The 25,540-nt window shown below is 37.2% G+C and overlaps 4 protein-coding genes across 16 annotated transcripts; 3 read left to right on the top strand and 1 right to left on the bottom strand.

Moving 5' to 3' along the window:
• The first annotated feature begins 274 nt into the window (after nucleotides 1-274).
• LOC124296989 (activating transcription factor of chaperone) lies at nucleotides 275-6,348 on the top strand. Of its 4 annotated transcripts, none has more exons than XM_046747519.1 (4): nucleotides 275-431; nucleotides 952-1,311; nucleotides 4,780-5,690; nucleotides 5,809-6,348. In XM_046747519.1, exons 2-3 carry the CDS (start codon nucleotides 1,047-1,049, stop codon nucleotides 5,634-5,636), a joined length of 1,122 nt encoding a protein of 373 aa, XP_046603475.1. In that variant the 5' UTR covers nucleotides 275-431; nucleotides 952-1,046; the 3' UTR covers nucleotides 5,637-5,690; nucleotides 5,809-6,348. The 4 variants fall into 4 exon arrangements, with proteins under 4 accessions (XP_046603475.1, XP_046603477.1, XP_046603478.1 ...); XM_046747521.1 differs by having other exon boundaries at nucleotides 5,805-6,348; XM_046747522.1 differs by lacking the exon at nucleotides 5,809-6,348 and adding an exon at nucleotides 5,725-5,756.
• A 1,320-nt stretch (nucleotides 6,349-7,668) lies between these two features.
• LOC124296992 (uncharacterized) lies at nucleotides 7,669-11,058 on the top strand. Of its 2 annotated transcripts, XR_006906495.1 has the most exons (5): nucleotides 7,669-7,939; nucleotides 8,555-8,783; nucleotides 8,952-9,230; nucleotides 9,756-10,312; nucleotides 10,392-11,058. XR_006906495.1 is itself a non-coding variant. In XM_046747528.1 (4 exons), the coding sequence occupies exons 2-4, from the start codon at nucleotides 8,572-8,574 to the stop codon at nucleotides 10,018-10,020; spliced, it is 756 nt and encodes a 251-aa protein (XP_046603484.1). In that variant the 5' UTR covers nucleotides 7,669-7,939; nucleotides 8,555-8,571; the 3' UTR covers nucleotides 10,021-11,058. The 2 variants fall into 2 exon arrangements, 1 of the variants encoding a protein (XP_046603484.1); XM_046747528.1 differs by having other exon boundaries at nucleotides 9,756-11,058.
• Nucleotides 11,059-12,499: 1,441 nt separating this feature from the next.
• Nucleotides 12,500-20,870, top strand: LOC124296982 (putative uncharacterized protein DDB_G0282133). 8 transcript variants are annotated; one of them, XM_046747498.1, is made up of 13 exons: nucleotides 12,501-12,827; nucleotides 12,962-13,107; nucleotides 14,062-14,411; nucleotides 15,222-17,200; nucleotides 17,286-17,546; nucleotides 18,392-18,733; nucleotides 18,832-18,958; nucleotides 19,044-19,237; nucleotides 19,394-19,483; nucleotides 19,597-19,654; nucleotides 20,067-20,143; nucleotides 20,301-20,403; nucleotides 20,599-20,870. In XM_046747498.1, the coding sequence occupies exons 3-13, from the start codon at nucleotides 14,102-14,104 to the stop codon at nucleotides 20,862-20,864; spliced, it is 3,807 nt and encodes a 1,268-aa protein (XP_046603454.1). In that variant the 5' UTR covers nucleotides 12,501-12,827; nucleotides 12,962-13,107; nucleotides 14,062-14,101; the 3' UTR covers nucleotides 20,865-20,870. The 8 variants fall into 8 exon arrangements, with proteins under 8 accessions (XP_046603456.1, XP_046603454.1, XP_046603453.1 ...); XM_046747497.1 differs by having other exon boundaries at nucleotides 12,962-13,116; XM_046747496.1 differs by lacking the exon at nucleotides 12,962-13,107 and having other exon boundaries at nucleotides 12,504-12,644; nucleotides 12,709-12,827.
• A 587-nt stretch (nucleotides 20,871-21,457) lies between these two features.
• On the bottom strand, nucleotides 21,458-24,829 carry LOC124296983 (serine/threonine-protein kinase RIO1). Of its 2 annotated transcripts, XM_046747504.1 has the most exons (6): nucleotides 24,673-24,829; nucleotides 24,392-24,535; nucleotides 23,253-24,256; nucleotides 22,924-23,135; nucleotides 22,572-22,835; nucleotides 21,458-22,284 (listed from the first exon to the last, which is right to left on the bottom strand). In XM_046747504.1, exons 2-6 carry the CDS (start codon nucleotides 24,439-24,441, stop codon nucleotides 22,183-22,185), a joined length of 1,632 nt encoding a protein of 543 aa, XP_046603460.1. In that variant the 5' UTR covers nucleotides 24,442-24,535; nucleotides 24,673-24,829; the 3' UTR covers nucleotides 21,458-22,182. The 2 variants fall into 2 exon arrangements, with proteins under 2 accessions (XP_046603460.1, XP_046603461.1); XM_046747505.1 differs by having other exon boundaries at nucleotides 24,392-24,764.
• Nucleotides 24,830-25,540: the final 711 nt, after the last annotated feature.

The following is a 25,540-nucleotide window of genomic DNA, read 5'->3' as shown; positions in this document are numbered from 1 at the left end:
CTGCGAGACAATCATCATAAATCCGATAAGAAACAACTTGTGATCGTGTACTCCTTCGTTTCATTCTATCCGTGGCTCCCCAAATATTTCGGTGAATGTCCAAGTTGAAAATAAGCGTTTGAATTTACCCACAGCTTGGCGCGCAGCGTCCAGTAGTATGAATTTTGTGAATATAGTCCCTTGTTCCGACATCTGTCGACCGAATAGCGAACTCAATTCCATGGTAACTATCCGTCCGAATAGGAGTCGACTCTGTATACCATGAAATTCATTGACTCATCGTTCGTAGAAATCAGTCATTCTCCATCCATGAAACCAGAAAAGAAGACATCGTTATTATTGGCTCTATTAAAAAAGGGGTGAAGATGAGTTTCTAGTCGGTAAACGACTTTGCACACGCAAGTGTGCCATCACATCATAATAACCATGGGGTAAGTTGCTATATTTTTCATTCTGTTTATTTGATCTGCTTTATAACATCAGCGATACAGATGCTCACATCAAACGGTACTTGAGAAAGAACCGCCATGCCCTCCATTTGGTGAACGTTACCTCAGATTGCGAAATCGCACGCTTTCCATGCTACAAATTCAAGTATTACCCAATTTTGAAATCCTGGTTGATAAACTCTTGGAGCTAATTAAGCATTTTAGTTTGGAGAACACTTCAGTTTAGTAATAAAACGAATCATCGATTCGTTTATTCCATCTCATCTGTTATTGCATTGAATATATCCAATTCGGTTTGACACCTGTGATGAAAATTATTTGGATTAGATTGAGTGTTCTCTTGATGTGAGTAAAAGTATCACCGTGGCCAAATGACTCAAATTGGTTTTCGCCAAATCTGCATGATGAGGGCGTGGTGAACAGATGAACGAAATCATTTTGCGAGTGACTGCCAATCTAGAGAAACTTACAAGCTAAATTGACACGCATTTATTATTTACAGGGCCGACATGGCGTTCAACAAAAGCGACGTCGCTAAGACGACTCAAATTCCTTATAATAATCCAAGCATATCTTTTGATCGGATAAATACCAACAATGTCTACCGATCAATATCAGAAAATCTGGGTATTGAAGGCGGAGCCCTCATCACCGGCTTCACCCAATTCCCGTGCTTCGCCCATTGAAACTTCTACCCCTGACATTTTCAATGATTGGCTGAGCTTTGATAGCATTGAAAATCTCAGCAACAATGGGGAAGAGGTCATGTACGAGGAAGAGGCGGAAAAGGCGGATGAGAAAACATCACGAGCGCAAGTGGCTACTAAACTCTTAGAACAACTGGAAGAATTTATCAAAGAAGGTAATTGTTGGAAGATAACGAAAGATATCTTTGATTATTTTTACAACTGTATAAAAACTTTCACTGCCTTTTTTTTTCATTTTGCCTACGTTGCATTTCATCAATCAAATGACGCTATGCTTATTCAAACCAGACACTTTAATTTGTTAGTAAATAAATTTCAACCATGTTGAGTATAAGTAAACAATCCGACAACCAATATCCATCACTGGGTATCCAATCAATACACATAATATGTTTAAGTGCAGCACAAATATTTGAAATCTGCGCAGACAGTATTGCGCCATTCCCTTCATACAGCATGGCAAGAAGTAAGGAGAAATGATATTTCTAATTCATATTGTATTTCTTCTAATGATTAAATGGGAATCTCTTGCCGTAGCATTTATTACTATGGCTTTAATTCAATCAGCGTTCTTTGTCAAAACTATCTCTAATTTTACTTTACAGCTCTGAATCATTTATATGACATGAGGTTAATTTTTTTTTTTCGCACATCACCTATATGATTTCAATTTGACTGAAAAATAAAAATATGGGAAAAAACAAAATTGGGAAAAGTGGAGAGTGGAACAAACTGGTTAGCCTTTATATAGCCAGCTTGGCAGAAGTGAGGGCAAGAGGCTGAAGGAAGGGGAGATGAAGGCAATAAAGAAACGGGAGGGGGGAAAGTTCACAGATAAGTATGCGAGTCTCCTGTGTAGAGGCCACATGATACACGTCCCACTCCTCTTTGCCTCAGTGACTTTGTGTAAGCCTGGTGTGGTGTGTCTATTGGTTTCTCCAGCAGCATAACTTACACCCGATATTCAATATTGTGAACGCAGTTCTTCAACATACGGCACTTTTTGCACAGTTATTCATTTACCCCACACAACTTTTACCACCATATTTCGATCCAAAAACATAGTGTTTGTCCATGTTCAGAGACATAGTGCTTGTCCTGATAATGTGCTAGTAGAACAACGTGTAAGACTTTACGCAAAATACGAGATACATGTTCAACAGGAATTTGTGCTAAAGTTATGTTTGACTCTGTTTGAATATCTACTAGAAGGCGAGTGTTGAACATTGTTTGACCCTACATTGATCTGGATTTGGTGATACTGGCAGTTTTAAAAGGAAAATCAGACATAGGCTCTGCCTCTCGATGTTGGCGCATGCTAATGTTATACAATAGCATGCAGTTCACGTACCATTACACGTGGAACAGGGAAATCATCGTCAACTCTCAGAAATTAGTCAAAAGACGCTGAATTGTTGCTGCTGGCATACAGATTCTATTACGACCATCAAATAGTGTAATTGCCTCCTTCCATCCCTCACGACACAAGACAATCTCAATAAAGAATTTAAGTCTCAACCCTGTTGCCATATTACCTGCTTGTCATCTTTCTGAATCTCCAGGAACAACGAACCCTTTCAAATTATGGCTACCTTGTACTTCCGTGGTATGTTTCCTATTATATTTGTACTAAATGTTTAAGACAAACAGTGATTATATACACATTCATTGCATATAAACGTCTCATTTTTACCATTGTACAGTTATATTTACCATCAGATAGACTACTAAGGAATTCTTGGTAGTCTCGATTATTCTGTTGATCCTGCGATAGACTAAATGTTTTGCGTAAACGCGAGATTTTATTATGTTCCGATTAACAATTTTGTAAGCTGTAATATAAGTGATTTGAACGAGCTGTCCTTCACATTTACCTACTTGACTTCCTTGACCCATTCATTATTCTCACACATCACAACACATTGTCACATTATCTATCGTAATAGTAAAGATATAATTATTTTATTTATGCATCAGCAAAATCTTTTTGAATTCCTATATATACCAATGACCACTTTTTATACTAATAATTTTATAGATCAATTTCCATATGGTCTCGAAATACCTTTTTTATTATATCGTTCTAAGTACTGTTTTGGCTGCAAAAACTTCCTTATCTGACCTCTCATGCCCCTGTTATTAAAGTTGAGATTATTTCCCTGGTTAATCAGTATGAAAAGCAATATGAAGCAAAGTTTCATTTGAAAGTAGGTCAGGGACTTGGCGCTTGTCGTAGACATTTTTTTTGTATTTCCTCTAACTCGGAATCTATGGTCACTGTTTACGAGCTCTTAGCAAAATCAACAAAATGTTGGTTGTTCGGAAATCTGATGAGTTTAGGTTAAATATTATCTGACTTTGTAACAAATAAATTAATCTCTATCTCTATGAATGGAGTTCGTCTAGTCAAATACCAATTCATAATAGAAAGTACATCCTACTTGAAATATATATCTAACGTGTTATTTATTGAACAACAAACCTTACCCAGTAGCTGTTGTCAAATTCTAATATCTTGTACTTCACATTTTCTGAATATGACTATCATTGCTATTCTCTTGGCACTGATGCACTTGCTCTACTCTTCATATATTTGCAATACAATGATCAAATAAACAAACTGCTATGAAAAACACTTCTTATATCTTCTTCCCGTTGTCCATACAACTTACAACCAAATTGATGGCAGCTACTTGTATTTGTTTTAATAATAGTACTGTCTGCAGAAAATATCCTCACATATTTACAATGTGAATAGAATATTTTTTACGACTAAAATAGTAGTAAATCTATTCATCTATCAGTTTAATACATAGGTATATTTAATTCTAACTGGTTATGCTGTTTAGAATTCTTAAGTTTTTATAAAAATATGAACAAGTTTCTAGCTACTTGTTATTCAGTGTCCCTGGAATGCCATATATATGTATATTTCTTCACTGTAAACGTTAACACATTCAAAGCAGGGAAAGGTACCCTTCAGATGGATAAATAGATGGATAGAAATATAGAGATAGATTGATGGACAGATGGGTGGCCCATAGTATTAGGTGTGCATCAAAACATGCACATACACAGCACACATTCAAACTTACGTGAAAGTAGTGAAATTATGTTAATAGGAATGAATTAAATACAAGAATAAGATACTGCTATAAATTGAACAAAATGGTCAACACCTTGAAAACCCATGTAGAATTGCCAAAAAAAAAAAATTATCACATTTCTCTTATGGTTGAATCACCTCTGACAGAAAAAAGAGGCTTGTCACTAAACTGGAAATAATTGATATGGAGATGATCAATTTTTTTCTAAAGGATGTAGTATTTTATTTATTATTTGGACCTTATATTATATCAATGGGATTCTGTGGATAATTCTTTTCAGAGGTACAGTGATCTCTATCATGTTACTCTTTCATTTGCAACACTTGAGTTTTATTCGTCAGACGGTCATTTGAAATCCCTGTTGTTGTACTTGAGGCTTTGCGATATTTATTACCGTCCATTTTTCTTTTCATACACAATGACACCATCGCCCATTGCCGTGCGAATATCTACAGCATGAAAATATATATTTAAATCCATTTTGTATTTATGGGATACTATATTTTCTCACCACAGAACCCTCTGCTGACTGGCTTGAAGAGAAAACTGATCTACCAATATTCGAAGAACTATCACCTTTGGACTATGGGATCAGCCAGCCCATCCTACCATCAGGTACAATAAAGTTGCAAACGCAGTTGCAGCAACAAGAAACAACTCGGACCCTACTACAGGAATTTGAAAGTGTACTGGGTGATGTAGAGGCCTGTTACCAAGCTCCTGTCACGGCATTGACTCCACCACAGTCACCTCCTGCTAAATTCTACAACACAACAAATTCCAAAATACTGATATCTCTATCACCAACTTTTCAAACTCAGGGCGTTTCTGTGGTCAAACCCGAGGACCAATTTCAAGAAATTCCATCCTTACCCAGTGTCGCCCCATTGTCGCAATGGGGTGCTGAAAACATCTCTCTTGAACCACTGGGGGACGTCGCAAGCGAATTGGCAGCAGTCGACGAAATAGTTCGCTCATGTGCCAAGAATATATCACCATCAAGTCTATCCACTAGCTCTGACACGAGTTGTGTATCTTTTGAGGAAGATTCCAATGATGATCCATTGTGGACACCCGAAGCTACACCTTCTACCACGTCAACACCTGTTGTGTCGAAGAATCGTTATCGCAAACCTTACTCCCGTCCACCGTCAGATGATAGAAAGGTCCGCAAAAAAGAGCAGAATAAGAACGCAGCAACTCGTTACAGACAAAAGAAAAAGCAAGAAATAAAAGAGATCGTGGGGGAGGTACAGGAGCTGACTAATTACAATGAGAAACTGCAGGGCCAAGTTGGTGATCTTCAGCGGGAGATTCGTTGCCTCAAGGGGCTGATGAGGGACCTATTCAAAGCCAAGGGACTTATGAAATAATTTCTTCGATCACTCTTGTATACGATCGTTGCTTTTACACACACACACACACACAAACACACACACACGTGTGTATATGTATATATGTATGTATATATATATATATATATATATATATATATATATATATATATATATATATATATATATATATATATATATATATATATATATATATATATATATATATATATATATACATATATATTATACTAGTAGTTGGTACTTAACAACCTTATTCCTTATTTTACGCGGTACCTAGTTTCGGCATCGCGTATTTGTAACTAACACTCATTCAAATACTCGTACGTTATCACAAATGTATAATTATGCATGTTATATACCTAAAGAGAGCGAACGGCCACTTGCTGCTTCCTCATCGGTCGACTTGACCATAAGTGGGTTGCCTTGGATTATATTAGATATCCTAAACTTTATGTACGTCGTCAGATTGTTCAATATCCGAAAAAAAAAATCGTAAAAAGGTAGATTGTAGGAGGAGAGCAGCCCTATGAAGCTCACCTGAGTGGAACTCTGCTGTCTCCCGATACGATCGTCTTTTTTATTTATTTATTAATTTTTTTAACAAACAAATTTTAGCATGAATCTCAACTTGATTTATGTCCGTTGTTCAAGTAGAGATTGTCAAAATATTATTTTCATATATTATAGACATGTCTGTATACCGGAAGAATAAATAATTTTACCGATACTTGAAACTTGTCCATGACTTTCACTTCAACCGACGCGGTTACGTAACATTGTCAGAATTCGAGTTAGTGGACTTCGACGATCTTTTACGCATGAACATGATCACGTTTCGGGAATACCACTGAAAATCGCGACTATGGTGACCAGTCAGTTATGACTTGTTGAACAAATGAACACAATGTTGACTAACAAGGAAAAGTATTCCGTTCGTATGTTTTTCTATCAGCTCTAGAGATCTAGAGAAAAGATCGTTAGCCTTATCCCTCTTTATTGACTAAATTTTTTTTCTCTGTCTATCCTTTTTCCGATCCGCTGAGTTGGCACGGTAAACGCCCTGAGACGTTAGCATGTGACTAATGTAAGTATTTTGTAATCACGGCAGAGTGACAAAGGTCACAGAACAAGAAACAAAGACTTGTGTAGCTTAGAATGGACTTCATTCTTGCAAACTGATCCCGAAGTATCATTGATACGGTGTCGTGAGTTTTCTCTTGCGTGTACATAATGCACACGTCGAGTGATTTGGGTACCAAGTGATCGAAATGAAATAAAATCTCGTAAGTTGCTCATTAATCTCGCATGATATTTATCCAAAATTGAGCAAATAAAGCCTGTACTTGATTAAAAGTAGTGCGCTATAATAGTAGGTAAATTCGACGGTAATGGTTAGATGATTAAATCTTTCTCGCCAATATATATGCTTATTACTACGCCTCTTTATCGCAGACGGTTTAATGAGCTTCTGCGGTAGAATGCATTTTTGACCTCTTTACCAGCTCTGCGTCGATTTAGTTGAAAAGAAAGCGTATAGCTAGCGGCGTTGGCGGCGCGGAGCGTTGCGTGCAAAAATCTGAAAACGTCTTCTTCCTCCACCAGACGTTTACCCGGGAGTTCCTCTCTGCTACTCTACACCAAGTTTAATAAACAACTGGGCGTGACTTATACGTTGTGCAAATGTAAATTATTATGCTCAGCACTTGCACAATATAGAAAGAGAAACCTGTATTCAGCGGTTGCCATATTCAACATATTAGTTTACTCCACAGCAAGTTGTAATAGTACGTATACGTGCGATCTGGTTGTTTGATTGTTTTCCTCATTCATATGTTATAACGATACACCAATTATATCGAATGTATCCGCTGCATCGATGACTGTATATCGTCATCGATATTTCGAGCACTTGTGTCGTTGCGCGAACGCGATCGGATGTGTGCACGTATGATGCGTGTGTGCGCGCTGTTGGATCGGCAAAAACGTATTATATTCCTCGGTCTCCCTCCTGCTCGAGCCACCTCCGCGGAGGGGGTTTACCTCCTCGTCGTTCAGCGAGAGGCACGGTAAACAGGACTTGACCGAGTCCTCTGAGTTTCCACTCCGCAGTCTACGGTCTACACCTTTCGCCTTTACTACAGGTAGATTATACAGCCGAGTCGTAACAGAACTGCGAAGAACACGTCATCGTGGATGTACTACCATTTCATGAATTTGGTGGAATTTCAAATTTGTCGACTGATATACCGGAGGAGAATCTGAGCGCGCATGGTATAGTGTGGCTACCTACTCCATCGAATAATATCAGTCGTGACAAGGTGCGTTTTTTGACCGTCGTAATAAAATACACTATCAGAAGTTGTGGGTGACGGTTGCAAACGATTTCACGAATAGCCGAATATTTTTTGCAATTTGTATTTTTAATTCAATCAGCTGGTAGAACCACACGCATCTCAGCATTAAGGTTTTTTCGAAAGATCTTCGAATAGGTTTCTGCCCATCAAAACTAAAATCATCTTAACAAAGTCTGTTATTAGTCATTCAATTTGCATTCGTGAAGAAAATGAAATCGCCAGTAGTAGTTATTTGGACCCAAGGCCATCGTCACTTTCCTTTAAATTCACCATGAATTATCACCTGTAGCACTCACATGGGTACTGAGTCTCACCAATTTTGCATACTTATACCGTACTTTGTGTACACAATGTAGCATTTCGACCCACCTAGCGCCTACATATTTCTAGGCCATCGAGACAGTCGTAAAAGGCTCGAATCGCATCATCGTGTGCATATATACAGCAAAAATCGCGTAGGTGTGTCCGAACACATTCTCCTTACGTTTGTAAGATCGCAAGTCGTATAACTGTGTTGAAAAGATACACCGATCGTCGTTGAAGATTATTTGACGGGTATACAACGTAATTCTGTTACAGAAATAAGATTGTCCACGATGTCATCCGAAAGAATTGTAGGCGATAATCACGACCGGAGATCACGGAGTGCGCAAAATGATCGGAGCTCCGTTGCTTCGGGACCTTTGCCGTATTCCCTGAACCGATTGAACAAAAACACTCCACGAAGTGCCTCCCATGGTAGTCTGTATGACAACAATTCAGATATTTACGTAACAAGTGCCGCCTACAAAGCACCCTCCGAGATAAGGTGATATTTTAACAAATGCATTCAATTAACATTTAATTTACGATATGCTCATATAATGCTAGTCAAGCAAAGGTTCCGTAAGCTTCGCTTCTCCTGTTGATCTGATGAAGTAATTGTTCTGCCAAACTTGGTTGGTGCCATGGAAAAATGAAAGCGTAACATCCACAGTCAAGGGTCGCGGTACAGTTTAGCGCCCAGTGCAAAGGTTGGTCACGAGGTACCTAGTAGCTACGGATATCCTCCATCTGGGAGATCCGGAATATCCACAACCAAAACACGCACCTCGCGAAAAGGAGGCTTAGTCATGGAAACCATGTCCGCACCAAATCCCTTCTGCCCCAATACCAAAGGCATCTGTTGCCTGATGTTGCTTTTAAACCTTGGTCTGATTCTCGTTACTCTGGGTTTCGTAATTGTGCTTCAATTCTTCGAGCCGTTATTCGTATGGTAAGTATCGATGTTTTAACCGTAGGAATGTCACCAAATGTTGTGAAGTTATTATGTTGACTTCAGTATCGTATTTACGTCAATTCAAGGCAAAACGACAAAAGCGAATATTTAAATAGCAGAATATAGTTGTCTTGTTTTAGAAGCTGGCGTTTTAACGCAATTTGAATTGACGGGATACATTAATTTTACTTCAATTTTCGTGTGTAAACACCTTTGTAGACATGTGTTAATTCTTAGATGTCATCATTGCGATAACGCATCATGAATTTCTTTATATGTGCGTACAGAAACACAATGTGAAAAATTTCTTTGACAGCTGATATAGTAAATATTTGTTGTAGTAGACCCCTGAACCTACACGGCAGGTTCAATATACATATTAGTCAATGTGAGGTATAAAGTCACCTCGAACGGACTGGGTCCACTTCATCAAATATTCACGGTGTACAATTCCTTAGAATGTTATATGTATTTGGACATTTTTACTGTGTATACCATGTAACGAATGTATTTTATATACAGGATTCTCGGGATAGTTTTCTTAGTCTTTGGATTTCTCACACTCCTTGGTAGCCTACTCTACTGTGTTCATGTCTTTCGAGATGCAAGGCATCCAAAGGATATTAACCAAGAGGACTTGTACTGGTCGTGGCACTGGCAAAGGCGGATTAATTCGCCTCCAGAGATACACTATAGGGCAGACGATAAATATCAGGATGACGAATACAGTGATAGATTAAGCAAATATTCCGGAAAAATGTCTGACAAGCACAGTCAACGGTATTGAAGAAAAGAATCACATACATATACTGAAGATCGACTCATCGTCAGAAAAAACGTTAAAACATAAAGGAAAAGGCTAAAAGTAAATGAGAAAAAAACGATGATGATAGAAAGAGCAATCAGCTGGATTGTGTAAAGACGTTAAAAATGTAAATAACAAATTTACTGACAAAAGCAAATTGTGTTCATGACTAAATATTGGTCATTATCTAACCGTAAAAGGCATGTGTTACAATAAATCGTATAACAGCTGAGTCACAACATACGCCGATGTAATAATCAAAATCGAAAGGAAGGTAACTCGTCTTATAGAGCAGCATGAAAACTTTAAGTCTCATTATTTGCAGTATTAAAATTTTTTTCTGCTCATTCCAGATTGCATCCAACCTTGGAAATATTTTCAGCGATACGAGACTTTTAACTCATTATGTAAAGTCGCTTATATCCAATCAGGACAACCGCGGCAAGTTTATGTTATTTGAGAAATACACATAACTGTATTAGATATAATAATATATATTTTGTTCTAACATTTTTTTAACACGCTTATTTAAAACACCGTTTTACTTGGCAAAGCCAGGATTGTTATGGATAATTGTTCTTCTCGTCAGCTGTACGTGTAAGTGAACGTAATTGACCGAGTAGCAAGTAAGATATTGCAATTACTTGAACACAAACTGATTTGATTGAAGTTCTCACAAAAACGATGAGAGTGACGAAAATTTCGTTTGGGAACAATTTAATACAAACGCCAAGCCGATGGGAGGATGAATCCATTGCATAATATTATATTCTTTTTCGCGTGATACAATTACTTATGGGCAGCTGTGCACGTACGTACATGTGTAGATACATAGGTTGTAATATATAATAATATGATCAGTTCACGAATAATCTCGACTCAAGTTATATAGGTACAATAAGCAGATTATTTATAATTTCGTTATCTAGTTTGTTGTTTGATCTTTTTTACTCTTTCACTACGCTGTGTGTACTTATGAACCTCTGATCGTGAAAAATATAAATGACTGTATCAACTGTGCATACGCATATTGTTTCCACTTTCCTTTTCATTTGGTATTTTTAAGCTCGCAGAAATACGTGCATAATATAAACTGAAATAAACAGAGCGTTTGTCAAAACTGTGCAAAGAAACAAACTGCTGCTTTATTTCCATTCCATGTTCTACATTCTGATTTACAAAGAGCAGACGACTTATGGAAGAGTCACGTCGAAGATTAGTCATAATAGTTGCATCATAGCAATCGTGTGTCTCTGTCGTAATCCCGGATTGGTCATTAGCTCTGTCCCACTACTGCTATAGATTTTCAAATATACGGTCAACAACGGAATACAGATTTTGTATCCAAGTCCAATTGTGAGCTCATGCTAACGAGCGATTATTGCAAGTTGCCTATACTAAGGCACCAATACTGTTCGTACCAAGGTTCATACTTGTCTCGTAGTAAACTACACGACACGCTGCCTTATATTCTGGCAAGTTACTTTGCTACAGCGTTAGGCAGTCAATATACGACATGTATACTATCTCACAATCAGTGAATACTGGGCTGACATTCTCCGTACACAATATTCTCGTACTCATTGATGTTTTAAAACCCGGCGCTCGAAGTTACATCTGAATATTTGGTTCGGTACACATGGAGCACGCGTCACTAAATGTTGTGACGTCAGGTAATGCGTAAACACTAAACCGAAAACATTGATCCGTACCGATTGCAAAATGCTAACATGTGACTTTCAGATGTCAACGATTTCGTTGCTTTTCCCGAGTGAAAATTCACATAAAATTGCAGTTTTCTCTCGAACTAATCTTAATTGGATATGGTAAGTCGAAGTCAGGATGCTGTAACCGCTTCGTTACAGAAGCGACGTAACAATCAATGTTTTTCGTACGAAATTTACATTTTGAAATTTCTGTAAACCTCTTGTAAGTTCAATGATCGTATAGTGTTTATGATGAACGCAATAGACTTACTACGAACATATGCTGTATAAGAAATAACGGAACACACTGTATACTAAAGATGGAGTTATTATGTCGACTTCCCTCAAATTTCAATGTTCCACACAAAAAAAAGTCAAATTACAAAGTATACATTTTTTTATACCCTTTCGACCACAGCAGTACTTGATATAATGATCAGGTACGCAGCGAAAATCGATAAAATATACTTGATGGCCGTTGACGAAAATCTCTCATTGTTATCAACTAGTGTAGGGCAGAACTGTGTAGCGCTTTTTGATGCCGGTTCAATGTTGTTGATAAACGAGTTCTTGTTGACGTCTTCTTTAGAAATCATTTATATTTTTCCTTTCAAAATTATTTATACAGTGTATGGTTCGTTGGAATTCCATAAAAACCTACTTCCACCTTGTTTTGGATAGAGCAGATACATATGCCATAGCAGTATACTCGTTACTGGATGAACCATCGCGCATGCGTGTATGCCCCATTTTTGTGCAGGCTAGTCCGAGGCAATAAGACGTTGAGCAATACTATATGTACATAAACACGTTTGTATGCAGTTTTTGGTACAGAAAAATTTCAATAAAAATTCAACATAATGAAAAAGCACCGGTGAACCTGTTGGTGATATATTGCTGGTGAGAAATCTCGGATTGTACCGTAAAGGCCTGACATTAAAATTCCAGTTCTCAAAAATCACAGATGCTGAGAGTTGGAGATCTGACAACGCAGCTTTCACTTGTTTAAATTGCGGCGTTGAAATACAACCACAAAGAGAGCATCGTTCGAAACCGTGGTTCTTCTTCGATCATCGACTGGTTGTAAGCATTTTTTTATCATTTGACTTATACACCTCCTAGCGAAGACTACGTAGGATCAGTTGGAATGTTAACTAGCATCATTTTGAATGACTCGTAGACTGTATGACCTGAAAATTTTGCATCGCCATTTTAAGGTTAGGGTTGCGTTCCTACATCACGCAGAAATATTATACATGTACCGCCATGTTGGAATTTGGGACGAAATTATGTTGCAAAATATCTCGTTGATACGCCTGGAACACGGGACCAAAAGTGTAAAAATTCAGCAATGTCAAAGTTGGTAATTATGGTATGAGGGTGCAATTTTCCGTTTGTTTTTCTGTTCGATCCAACTGGTTTTCCGCAACCAGTAGAATTCTAATAATCTTGTACCATCGTTTTTGGACTGTATCCCAATGTCTGCCGTCAGGTACTCAGAAATAATTATATCTCGTATACGCGATATTGATTCATACCTTGGTGCAGATACATTTGTCGTCTACTTCCGGTAAAACAATCGAATAATATTACCGCGCATGCGCATTACGTCACGTGATATCGGTAATCTGCGAAAATGACTCCACATGCATATGTTGCAAATTTTTTATTTGTTGCATATTGGTCAGCTTCTTGGTATGAGTATATTTCTGCATATGTATGCCAAAGTTCAGATAATAGGTCAAAGTGGAAGTGACCTTGTTGGTAGTTGGGGTACTTATAGCGATAGTGTTTCATAAGAAATGGTAGTACTCTTCACACGCAATATATTACGAGAATTCCATCTGACTAGACTTGTAATATAATCATCTCAGGATGAATGGCAAAGATTTGCTAAGATTATGGTAGAATAAAAACATTGGGTGACTCTGCGTATGTATATCCAATTAAAGATTATTGGTATTCCTAATCATTAGTTCTTAGTAGAGACTTCGCTGCTCTATTTTTGATCAGTGATGAAGCGATTTTAAATATATAGAAAAATTTCAGTTTTAATTAAATGGTGCCTTGGCAAGGTTGCATACAAATGTTTATGCATATACTGAAAGATAAAAGTAATGTCCATTTGCTAGACGAACGATACCATCTGCATTAGTGGGAAAAGTTTCATGCGCGATTGCATAAGTAATTTCAATATTGTGAGATATTTCAATGGAATGGTCTATAAGACCACAGTCAGAGTTGCATGCGAGCTACAGTTATCTATAGGTCTCAGAAAGCAGGATGATGAAGTTGACGAATTTGAATTACTTCACAGAGTTGTATTGAACTTTTGCGCTAAATGGAAGTAGTATGACATGATATCACCAAGCTGCCCGATAATTATGGACGCGACAAGTACGACATCGTCATATAATATAAAAGAAAGAAATGATCACTCAGAGCTTTTGTGTAGCAATGTGGCAAATTGTAAAGATGGATTAACCGAAAACGAAATATTGGAAGAATCAAATCAGGATCCAGAAGACGAAGACACTCTTTCTGATGACAGCTTACGGTTAAGATTCTCAGATGATGAAGCTGATATTAGTGACACTGTTTCATCAAATAAACCAGCTGCACTGTGTATTAGTTCTGAACAAATGACTTCTCAGGATACAACTACGGGTGTGTTCAAATTTTTTATCTACCTGTCTTCGAACTGTGATTTTTGACCAGATTGTTTCTTCTTCTTTATCCTTGATTGCCATTGGAAATTTAATATTGTAGCAGAGTAACATTTGTGATACTCGACGAACCTAATTTCAGTTGTAGACTTGATCCCTTTAGTCCATCGACTGCATTTTATGTCATGTATGGTTTGCGTGGAGCAGGGCGTCCGGTGACCAAGCATGTGGCAATTTGGGATTTCAAATAAGTGAAATTTCGAGTGTCTGTTTTTGCTCATACCGTAGGTGTTTAATTCTGGGATGTGGTCATTCGTAGATAAAGGTTTGGTGCCAATCCCACAATATTCGGTGTTGTTTCTATCCGATATGAATTAATTTTTTGATCATCTTCCTAAATGACCAGTATAATTTGACACCGGTTAAATATGAGGATCTATTTATTTTATTCCACTGCCTCTGGTTCTGCCATTAGTTGTTGCAAATCTTCAGTATTCGATACTGAATAAAGATGATCGTTGTCTGCTTTTCTAACTTTGATTGAGAGTGACTCTCCATCCAAACATATTATTGTAAAGTAGGGACATGTAATTGAGCACATTTGACAGTTGGTCACGAGGAATGGTCGAAATTTTCTTTTTCCCAATGTGATGACTATTAAATACCATGTTCCACTTTAGAAAGAGCAAAATTTCACTGGATGCCCTGATAAAGTCATATGATTATGAGAAGTGTAATTAAACACTGAATATGTTTCTCATAAGTTTGCATATTAAATAGCGTTATTAAGAATTTGATATTATGATTACAGGCTTGACCAATTCAACCAAAAAAATTCCACTTGATGCAGCAGAACACTCAACATATAACTCATGCGAATCTGCCTCTAATATAGAACTTCTGAAGTCAAACCAAAATAATGAAATTTTAAATGAAGTACGCAACAGAAGTGAAAATAATAAGAAAAAAATGTGGCGTGGCGGAAACCGAAAAGTGCATTCTCTGAATAATATCATTCAGACAAATAAACGCCCCTTTCCAGGTCATACTTTTCAATCACGGCACTATCACAATAATTCGAGTATCTATAGGAGTGAATTTTACTTCAATAATCATAACAATTTTGGAAGGCCGTCAGGATTTCGAAAACATGGAAACCATTGGAAAAACTCTATGGGAAAGTGTGTCCCTCGTAGTTTTCGGCAGGTACAAAAAAAAGTAGTCAAAGAAGAGGTTGCCAATTTTGAACTGAAGTTAAGCCCGAAATTGAATGTAAACATTGACCTTTCTCAACCAGATCAGTCTGCCCTTTCTAATTCTACGGAACAAGCACCTCTTGAAGTTGGTGCTAGCGACAGTAGCACAAATCCACCCAGAGCTCTCTCGTCCTCTAATTTAAATTCCAAAGAAAGATTACAAATTCCTGTTGCCAGTAACAATGATACATTGTCCATTGTTAATGATGAATTATCCAAGGAATGCAGTCACCTAAATCTTGATCAAGCTTCATTTAATGGTAGTGGAGGTCTAGAAAATGCTGACAAAAATTACACCAATTTGGTAAACAATAAAAATTCAACCAACCACAACTGCGATTTAAGATTTACTTCTGACGACTGGTTGAATGAACCTATTGCTCCTGACAATGAACACATGCAGGCTACAGAGAATTTCTCATCATCGTCAAGCCAGGATAGTTCTGATTTTAAACGTACTACATCATTATTGTCCCTTGAGAATACTGAGTCCACAACTTCTTCGAAGTCGAAGAATTCTGTTGCTATGAGTGATAAGACTGTGACCCAAAATAACAATCTTGATTCTTCTGATTCATTAAAAGAGACAATTAAACTGGACATAGGTAACAAACTGCTTGAAATCAAATCAGATAGTGATTTCGGAGTAGATACACCAGGTGATATTCAAAAAGAAGTTGAGACCAACAACCATGCATGTGAAACATTCGAACAAAAAAATGAAGTTGGTGATTCTTTGAAGGTGCCTAAAACTGATGAGCCCAATGCAACCTCTAGCAAATTATGGGCCCCAGAGAAACAGTCAACCACAGAGCCAATGCCAGAACAGCTAGAGAAAGAAAGTATCGAAAATGAGGAGCTACAAACAACAAATGAAGTGGTTAACAGTGGTGAAAAACATGAATCAGATAACAAGGATGACATGAATATTAAAGAGGAAATAAAAGACGATACTTCGTTGTCTAATGAACAGGAAGTGGCTGAGCAAGCCTCAGATAAACTTGCGAAAGAAGAGGAAAGTAGTGAATATAAGAACAAGCAATGTAAAATTAGTGCTCCAGCTAAAAATAAAAGGAAATTCAGTTCAGACAAGAAAGAAACTGAGTTAGTTGAACATATTTCACAGAAACCAAAAACATTAAATAGCAATGAAAAAACAGTTAGGAATCAATTGGTGGATAGTGAATCTAGTGATGAATCAGATCATAATTTTATACGAAAGTCAACCGAAAAAAACTCATTAAAACTTCAAGATAATCTACAGTCAGAACCATTGCTGGTTATGAAACGTAATTTGACAGACAGTGAAAAGGAAAACGATAAATTGACTCATAAAAAAATGAAAATTGCTCCAGATTCAAATTCAGATATTTCTGCGGAGCAACTCAGAAGTCAAAATACATTGATGTCGCCCGTTGAAGAAATACATGCTTTGCCTGCAGGAAAAAGTGATGAATCACCGAAAAATCTTTGTTATGTAAGAAAATTTTTCCAAAGAGATATGAAGGGCAGGTTGACAAAATTGAAACGTGAGGTAGGTATAATATTATTTTGATTTCAGCATCTTTCAAAGGATAGTACTCGTACTTTCTCACCTAATAGTTCATATTTGTGAACAGGAATTGGAAGAACTTATAATACAAAAATTGGTAGAAACTCTAACAATGCAAAGTGAAATTGGAAAATTACGAGAACAAGCGCGCATATCAGAACGCAATCAAGAAGCCAATCGTATCCGCTGTCAACAGTTGACAAAGCAAATAAATGATTTTGACATGGTCCTCAATCGCAATGCTGCTGACCGTCGGGCTAACAATGACAAGCCTATGCCACCCATAAAAATCAATAGATCTGTTGGACTGCAAGTGAATTTCATATCGGTAATCCTAGTTTTTGTTCTTATAGTTACGATACTTTGTTTTATTGGGAAAACTGTACTTATCTAGTTACTATACATCTAGTCATCATAAATAACAATCCCATGATTTCTTATACATGGTATTATATCGATATACAGGGTGTCCCTAAATTGCCTCCCACGGACTAGCCAGCATGATACCTCGTTGAAATCCAACCGAGAATTTCTTTTCCGGAAGCTCGTCCGACGCATAGTTTTTGAATTATAAGCGATAGCGCTAGGCCAATCAGAGTGCACCATTTCATCTAGATTTGCCGCCACGGAAATTGCTGTTTTGTTCGTCTGGGTGAATTATTATTATTCGTTTACGAATTAAATATCGGCACCTCCCCTCTCGCGCTGCTGTACCCCTTCTCGGGCGCTGACCTCGGTATTGTTGCCGCGGCACACGCTGCCGGCCGCACATCCATGGGCGCACACTTGTGTGTGTAAACAGAAGCGCATCCTCAAGAATAAGGGATACAGCAGCGAGAGAGGGGAGGTGCCGATATTTAATTCGTAAGCGAATAATAATAATTCACCCAGACGAAAAAAACAGCAATTTCCGTGGCGACAAATCTAGATGAAATGGTGCACTCTGATTGGCCTAGCGCCATCGCTTATAATTCAAAAACTATGCGTCGGACGAGCTTCCGGAAAAGAAATTCTCGGTTGGATTTTAACGAGGTATTATGCTGGCTAGTCCGTGGGAGGCAATTTAGGGACACCCTGTATACTGACCACAGTACAATGAAGTTTTTTTTTTTTTTTTTTTTTTTTTTTTTTTTTTTTTTTTTTACAAATTTAATGTTTTACAATTGTATGTAGGAACAAGGTATCCAGAATTTGAGGTCTTTATCTTCTAATAATATTTCGAAGAGCAATGTGCCAAATCCTGTTACTGTGAACGGAGGTAATAAACTGGCTAAGCCTGAAAATAACAAGACTACAACAGTCCCACGACGTGGTATTAAAATACGATCCCCTCGAAGAATAGAAGTCACCAAAAATGTTCCAATACCAATTCAACCTCAAATATCCACAGCTATGCCAAAAGCAGCCCTTGTTCTGGCCAAACCAGTGGACACGTCGCCCAAGTTATCAGCTGCTAACACCAGCAAAGAACAGGTTTTGCCAAGTGCAATTTCTCCTCAACCAACTGCCGCTAAAGTATGTTTGTATTTCAGATATATTGCTCATTGTTTTTGCAATACCTTGAGAAGGTTTTGCAAATGATATGATATTTATTCGATATGTGTAATTTTTAGATAAAAAATATTGTAGTAAATGGAAAGATTTCAAATCACACAAACCGGCAATCAACAGTCCCGAACAATCAGAGTACTGTCTCTAGTGATTTGATTGATCTCACAGAAGAAGAGGACAAGAATAAACGTAGGGAACGTTTCATTATCAAAAGCTTTAAATCAGTCATTCGAGTAACGTTTCTTTCATAAGCTTATCAAATGTCCCATTCTAGCAATTAGTGGTACTATATCAGGTGTACTACCAATGGTTGCAACAATTACATCTTCCATTGGACCGAAGGTTCCCCATACCAGATATCAAAGGGTTGTACAAACCACATTATCTCCGAACGTTGCGATCACCACACAGGCTGCCAATATTAGAGTAGTACAGTCTGTTAGTCAACCAACGCCGACGGCTCTTGTTGTGAGTAATAAATCTGCTATGATTAGTCAAAATCCAACAGCAACAGACGACTGTTGAGTAATCGAATAGTATTCTATAGGTTGTCAAGGTCTTAGCATTTATTTTTTCCTAAAATTTTTTGATGATGTTTTAAGTCGTTGATCATTTTGTTTCCAGAATAACATAAATGCAACAAAATTGGCATATGTAATGCAAGGAAGTTTGGGAACTGGAAGACAGTTACTGATAGCACCAAATCCAAACCAGGTTAGCTTTTAGTTTATTACAGCTTGCTAGAGAGAAAATATTCCATTAAGCTGGTAGCAGTCTCGTTTTTCCAAGTAATGAAGAACGTTACAAGGACTTGATCCACGTTTCAGGTACGGCCAGTAACATCCACCACACGGGGCCAGTTTTCAAATGTACCGTACAAGGCTGGTAAGTGTGAAAATAACATTCTGGCTGGAACAATTGACACCTGTTATTCTGTGATTATCTTATATTTTATGAGACACTGACGTATTGTACCAAGCACTGGTTCACTGAAAGTCGTCGTGCTAGCAGATACAGAGAAATTACATTTATGACCAGTGCAAAGTATTTTTGACTATTTGCTATTCTAATGCATTGGAGAAATCAGAGACAAATAGACGAGTACAGATGTGTTGAAAATTAAATTCCTTTTTTATACAAGAGAGCCCGGTAAGCAATGAGATATCATGTGCACGGTCAGTTCTTTATGTCTTTGGTACAAAGGTTTCTTACTCTAGAGTTTTGAGTTTCTGATGTAGTCTAGAACCTTCTGAGCAGTTTGGTTTTATATCGATTGTAAAGTTCTTATGTCCCATAGGGACATCAACATTGGCCAATGGTACCGTCAGAGTACTAACTACAGCAGCTACGACGGTTCCACCTTCACCTTCAAATGTGAGTATGGTTCAGTGTATTATTTTAGTTAACAATGTTGAACATCTTTTCCGTTATGCTGCATTTTTAATGATTTTGGTTCTTTTGTTATGGTACTTTACAACTGGTAAGTCGATTGCGTATCTATACTTTGAGAAAAAACTATATTTGATCACAGCCACCACCAGCACCCTTGCCCGATACGCCACACTATCCACACAGAAATGGATGGAAACTACCTCCTCCACCTCCGTCCCTCAAAATATCAAAAGTTACACAAGGTAAGCCACCGGATGACACAGTTATATTCTATGACAATCATAATTTAATTTACTTGAATTATATGTAGCAACAACCAGCTCATTTATTTTTTTTTATTCATTTTGCCTGGTAATTATTGTAGTAATTAAAAATAATATGATAGTAGTGGAGTTGGTATGTTATTATTTAATACAATTTTGCAAATATCAATGCAGGTATTGTCTTATCGTGGAATATGGTGCAGTCAGATAACTATGCAGATATTGCTAGTTATCAACTATATGCATACCAAGAGATACCTGGGACTGTACCAAACTCAAATCTGTGGAAGAAAGTGGGAGATGTAAGGGCCCTACCACTTCCAATGGCTTGCACACTCAAGGAGTTCACTCCAGGCAACAATTATCACTTTGCTGTAAGGGCAGTAGATAGACATTCCAGATTTGGTCAATACAGTGTACCCCGTAACATTTCTTTATAATAGTCAGTAAAACAGTGAAAAAGTTTCCCATATCTGTTTTTTAACTACTGTTCTGTGGCGTTTGTTCTGCAATGTTCAGTCAGCAGATGAAAACTTGCTTCGATATCACTATTACACAATTCTATTTGATATCCACTGAGTGTCCAAATTTGTTCCATTCATCATAACATGTGCTGTGAGAAACAAATTTTACTCTCCATCTTTGTTCATATAATAGAATAATATTATAACTTTTGAAATGGTAAACTATTTCAAGTAGTTGAAACCAACACACACACATGTGTGCGTGAGTGTACATATATATATATATATATATATATATATATATATATATATATATGTATGTATACAGCATGTATAAATACTACTACTACTTGAACTAGATTACTACTTCAACTACTTAAAATCAATTATTTCCAGGAAAATTGCATTTGAAAAAACTTAGTAGTCATTCTATAAATATCTCGAGTTATTCATTCAATATCATCAAATTTACTGCCTGGCCTATGTTGTACATATTCACATCTTAGTGTATGAATTTTCAAATGTGTACCCTTGTGTTCAAAATATTATGACGGTTTTTTTTTCCAAGATGTATTTATCTAATTATCAACGTGCCGGTTTGCGAGACATACAGGTATATTCTGGTTATTGAACAGTCTGATGTGCTGAGAAAATTATATTATGTTCCCATGTATCCAATATTGAACTTGAGTATCTGATTATTACAACAGGCCCTATGATTGTAAAAAAGGAATCGCGTTTTCTCTATTTTCTGTTGTTTCTGGTTATAACTATAGTTTTTTAATAACATGAAGGATCTTGCCGTATTTTCTACTTTCACAGAATTACAATTATCTTCCAGTTTTCATTCATTTAATAGGTGGGTATTATAGTAATAATCAATACTTGGGAAAGTTCTGGACACCATTATTTCAAACTATGTTAGCTGTATGACTATATCTATGTGCTCAGTATGTGACAGCACTAAAATGTAAATATTAGCGAAAAATTTTAATATTAAACAAAAATTTATTATAAGTATTTAAAAAAAAGTAACATAGTACATTTTTTTGAAATGGGATGCTTCAAAAGTATTGTTGTTTTATAAATTACTCAATAAAGACTGGTTTTTTCAGTTCATCGTTTACCTTCGGTTCCGTGTACGTAGTTGTTAAGTCCGAAAGGCATTACATAAATAAGGTTAAAATGATCGTTGTAACCTAAATCATTTCACATAATGTATTCATACAACGCGAGATTCTGAGCCAATCCTAAATTACTAGAATCAAACATTGTACAAGGATCTATTTAGTGTCTATTTCTTTCTCACCATCTTTTCTTTTCTTTTTTTTATGTGCTTCTTGGTTTTCTTCTTACGATTTTCTGCTTGTTGTTCTTTGATAGCTTTTTTTCGTGCCTGGAACATTGGTAAACATGATTAAATTAGAAATCATCTAGGTAGTTTCGTTATTTTTTATTTATAACCTGAAGCACGAGTATCATGTAACGGTGAGAATGTGAAAAAATGTATCCAGATATTGTAAAGATGAGCTGTACGTGCGTAAGGTGCAACGTCGATTTTCAATTTTCTCATATATTTCATGACTGGTCATATACGATATTCAGATACACTATTATTTGTGCATTAGCAATGGATAAATTAATCATAGATGAAGAAATCGCCCACGAATCAAATGCATTCACCTTCTTGCTGTCAGGACTTTCGTCTCGTGGTCGAGCTGAATTGACAAATTTCGATTCATCGTTATTTTGTGACTCTGAATTAGATTCAGATTCATCCTCTCCGCTTTCTTCGGTATGGCTGTCGTCGTGACTTTTGGTTGAAATAATTTTTGAGGTGACAGTTGTTACTTTGGGTAAATCAATGCTCAGTCCATACACGGTTTTCCTCAACAAATTTTGCTCTCCGGTATTAGCCTCAGATATATCTTTGTCAATGTTAACAACCTGCAAGATTGAGAGCAACAGTATTGGCTTAAATATTTTGGTCATTGGATATATTAAGAATATTTCAATCACTAATGGTTATTTATACCTCATTGAGCCTCTGAGGTATATATGTTTGTTTAAACACTTGTTCTTCTATTTGACTGTTGGGATCCATTTCCTCTGATTCTCTTAGCATAACTTGTTCTGCTAACGCATCCAAGTACTCATCCATCGTATCTTCCACTATATTAGGATCTGTGATGAAGTCAAATAATTCCTTCATCGTCATAACTGCAACTCCATGTTTCTTGAAGAATTCTGAAGAATCAGTTTGCATATACAATCATTTGAGAAAACGAGAAAATTTACTCGCGCATTCAAAATATTAATTTTACTTATGAAGGTCAAAGACACTGAAATGCTGAAGATGATTACCTGTGATGTTAGTGCAGTCTTTTCGGAGAAATTCATACGCATGAGGATGATCATGTTCAACTGATTGAGATACATCTATGACAACAATCTCTCCTTTGTGATAGAGTAAATTAAATTCGCTTAAATCAGCATGAACCAATTTACATTTATTGTATATTCTCCACATCATCACAACACATTCTCTGTAAAGCGAGCGGGCCTTTGAAGAATTTATTTCAACGTCTTTTAACTTTGGTGCTGGCCATCCATCGTTACCTATGAAGTCCATCAGGAGAACATGGCTGCGCAACAAAATTGGTTTCGGAGCACATACTCCTGCCTGACTGAGCCTCAATAAATTCCGCATTTCTTTCTCTGCCCAAGTGCGAACCATTTTACGTGGATTGTGACGACAGTAACCATGACGGAAACGAAATCCACCGCTTACATACTTGTCTCTATCCTTAAACACTAGTATTGATGTTTTATAGATTTTTATCGCGAATTCAATACCAGTTTTAGAGGTGGCATGATAAACATTAGCTTCTTTTCCCGTTGAAATACATCCATTGATTTCAGCGATTATACCTCTGTTGAGTAGTTTGAATAAAATCATACGTGTGCGAGGATCCATAACTTGCTCAGCCGTTGCTCTGTCATGTTTGTCTTTTGTTCTTATCCGTTCATTTTCAGTGCGTTTGTTACTTTCGATAAGTAAATTAGCCGCATGATTGGGCAAACTGGGTCCCTCATATTTTTCAACATTTATTTTATTGGAGTAACGTCGAAATAATTTATCAGTAGGCTGGTAGTTGGAAACTTTATTGCTAGCCATCTGACTGTTGGCCGTTCCATTTGAACGACTATTGTTCTTCAACTGGTAATTGCCTCTAGCATCTACATCCCAATCGTATGAATCGTCTTCGGAGTCATATTCTGTGTTGTCTTCGATGTCTATTTGCAATTGTCCTACTGTGACGGTCAATTCGTGAATGATCATTGGTTTTCCACATTTCGTTTTTTCTCTGGGAAGGAATGAAAAATGTTATTTCATACGCGCTTAAAGATAGCCAGGTTTGGTTAGACGCAGTTTCGTGACACAATATCGCGCAATGCCTGAAATGTATGTAGTATGAAACCTATGAATTGTATGTACATACATCGTTTCTTCATCGGCATCGCTAAATTGGCCTTCGTCCAGTGATGCCATCGTCGAATTTGGAATAGGTGCTCAGGTGAATATTTCAGTCAAGAATGCTTGCCACGTGACACACGTTGTTGCCCACATTAGCCAGATTCTGATACTGAAAAATTACACCTATTTTAGCAAGCTATGTTTGTCACACCACTCTTATCAAATCGATGAATGTCTGTGTACGGAATAGAACGCGTCACTGGTCGCGTTATTCGTTATTACTTTCTTCGAAACTTGTCAACATACCTGTCAAGATATATTATACCATATTGCACTTTGGAGAGTGATCAGGTTGTGTGTAACAGTCACATGAAACAGCAGGTTCTCAAGCTGAGTATTTTTCCGCACGCATGCGCGGAGATTCTGGTGTATCTATCAGTCGTAGGCTGGATTTGATACGGGCGTCAAAAATGGGTACCGACGCAACGGCAAAATGCCGCGCGTCGAAACCGACGTGGTTAGGTCAGTGGATCTCAATTACATTTTTGCTCAAAGAATTCAAAAATCTAGGAAGCGTGAAAAAATTGGAAAAAATGGAGAAAATGAAGAAGCGAGATGAAATAGCTGATGGTGTATTCGAACTGAGCGCAACCAATTCTTTTCGCAAAATTACGTCCATATAATGCATCACAGAATACATTTAAGTATTTTTCAAAATCGGCCAAATTTCGGCTCAAACAATCCAAAGGGGTTAGCCTTCCTTTGTTTGCGATTTTCAGAGCTCGGAAAACTTTCGTCCCAAAATCGTTTTTGCAAGACTCTTTCCACTAATTGGACCCTCAGGAATGACTTAATATATCTTCGGTTAACACATTTCATTCGGCTGGAAGTCGTCAGAAAATTTCGGCAATTTTTCGAACGTCTGACAGCGTTGTCCGCAACTCGTATGGCATTTCCGACCGATCAAGAATTGCTTCCCAGCGCAGTGCGGCGTCAGTCGTTTCCGACGAGGCGTAGAGAAAGGTTGCAGGTTGCATTTGAAAATAGAAAGAATCAGCTTCGTTACCGTTCTTTGCAAAATTTACTACGACCTTTTTAGCACTCACTCGGGGACATTAAACATGTTTTTTCGTGATTTTCATACTTTCACAAAGTTGCACGTAACTTTTTCGGA

Source organism: Neodiprion virginianus, chromosome 2 (assembly GCF_021901495.1).
Source record: "Neodiprion virginianus isolate iyNeoVirg1 chromosome 2, iyNeoVirg1.1, whole genome shotgun sequence".
NCBI lineage: Eukaryota > Metazoa > Arthropoda > Insecta > Hymenoptera > Diprionidae > Neodiprion > Neodiprion virginianus.
This window is presented reverse-complemented; position numbering and strand designations above follow the sequence as displayed.

Coding starts and splice junctions, on each gene's coding strand:
- LOC124296989 (XM_046747519.1), top strand. CDS start 1,047: ATGTCTACCGATCAATATCAGAAAATCTGGGTATTGAAGGCGGAGCCC. Junction 1,312..4,779: donor GGAAGAATTTATCAAAGAAG/GTAATTGTTGGA, acceptor TTCTCACCACAG/AACCCTCTGCTGACTGGCTT.
- LOC124296992 (XM_046747528.1), top strand. CDS start 8,572: ATGTCATCCGAAAGAATTGTAGGCGATAATCACGACCGGAGATCACGG. Junction 8,784..8,951: donor AAAGCACCCTCCGAGATAAG/GTGATATTTTAA, acceptor TAACATCCACAG/TCAAGGGTCGCGGTACAGTT. Junction 9,231..9,755: donor TTCGAGCCGTTATTCGTATG/GTAAGTATCGAT, acceptor TTTTATATACAG/GATTCTCGGGATAGTTTTCT.
- LOC124296982 (XM_046747495.1), top strand. CDS start 14,102: ATGATATCACCAAGCTGCCCGATAATTATGGACGCGACAAGTACGACA. Junction 18,734..18,831: donor CTCAACCAACTGCCGCTAAA/GTATGTTTGTAT, acceptor TGTAATTTTTAG/ATAAAAAATATTGTAGTAAA. Junction 18,959..19,043: donor AGAAGAGGACAAGAATAAAC/GTAGGGAACGTT, acceptor GTCCCATTCTAG/CAATTAGTGGTACTATATCA.
- LOC124296983 (XM_046747504.1), bottom strand. CDS start 24,441: ATGGCATCACTGGACGAAGGCCAATTTAGCGATGCCGATGAAGAAACG. Junction 23,136..23,252: donor AGACTGCACTAACATCACAG/GTAATCATCTTC, acceptor CTGATTCTTCAG/AATTCTTCAAGAAACATGGA. Junction 22,836..22,923: donor TACCTCAGAGGCTCAATGAG/GTATAAATAACC, acceptor TCAATCTTGCAG/GTTGTTAACATTGACAAAGA.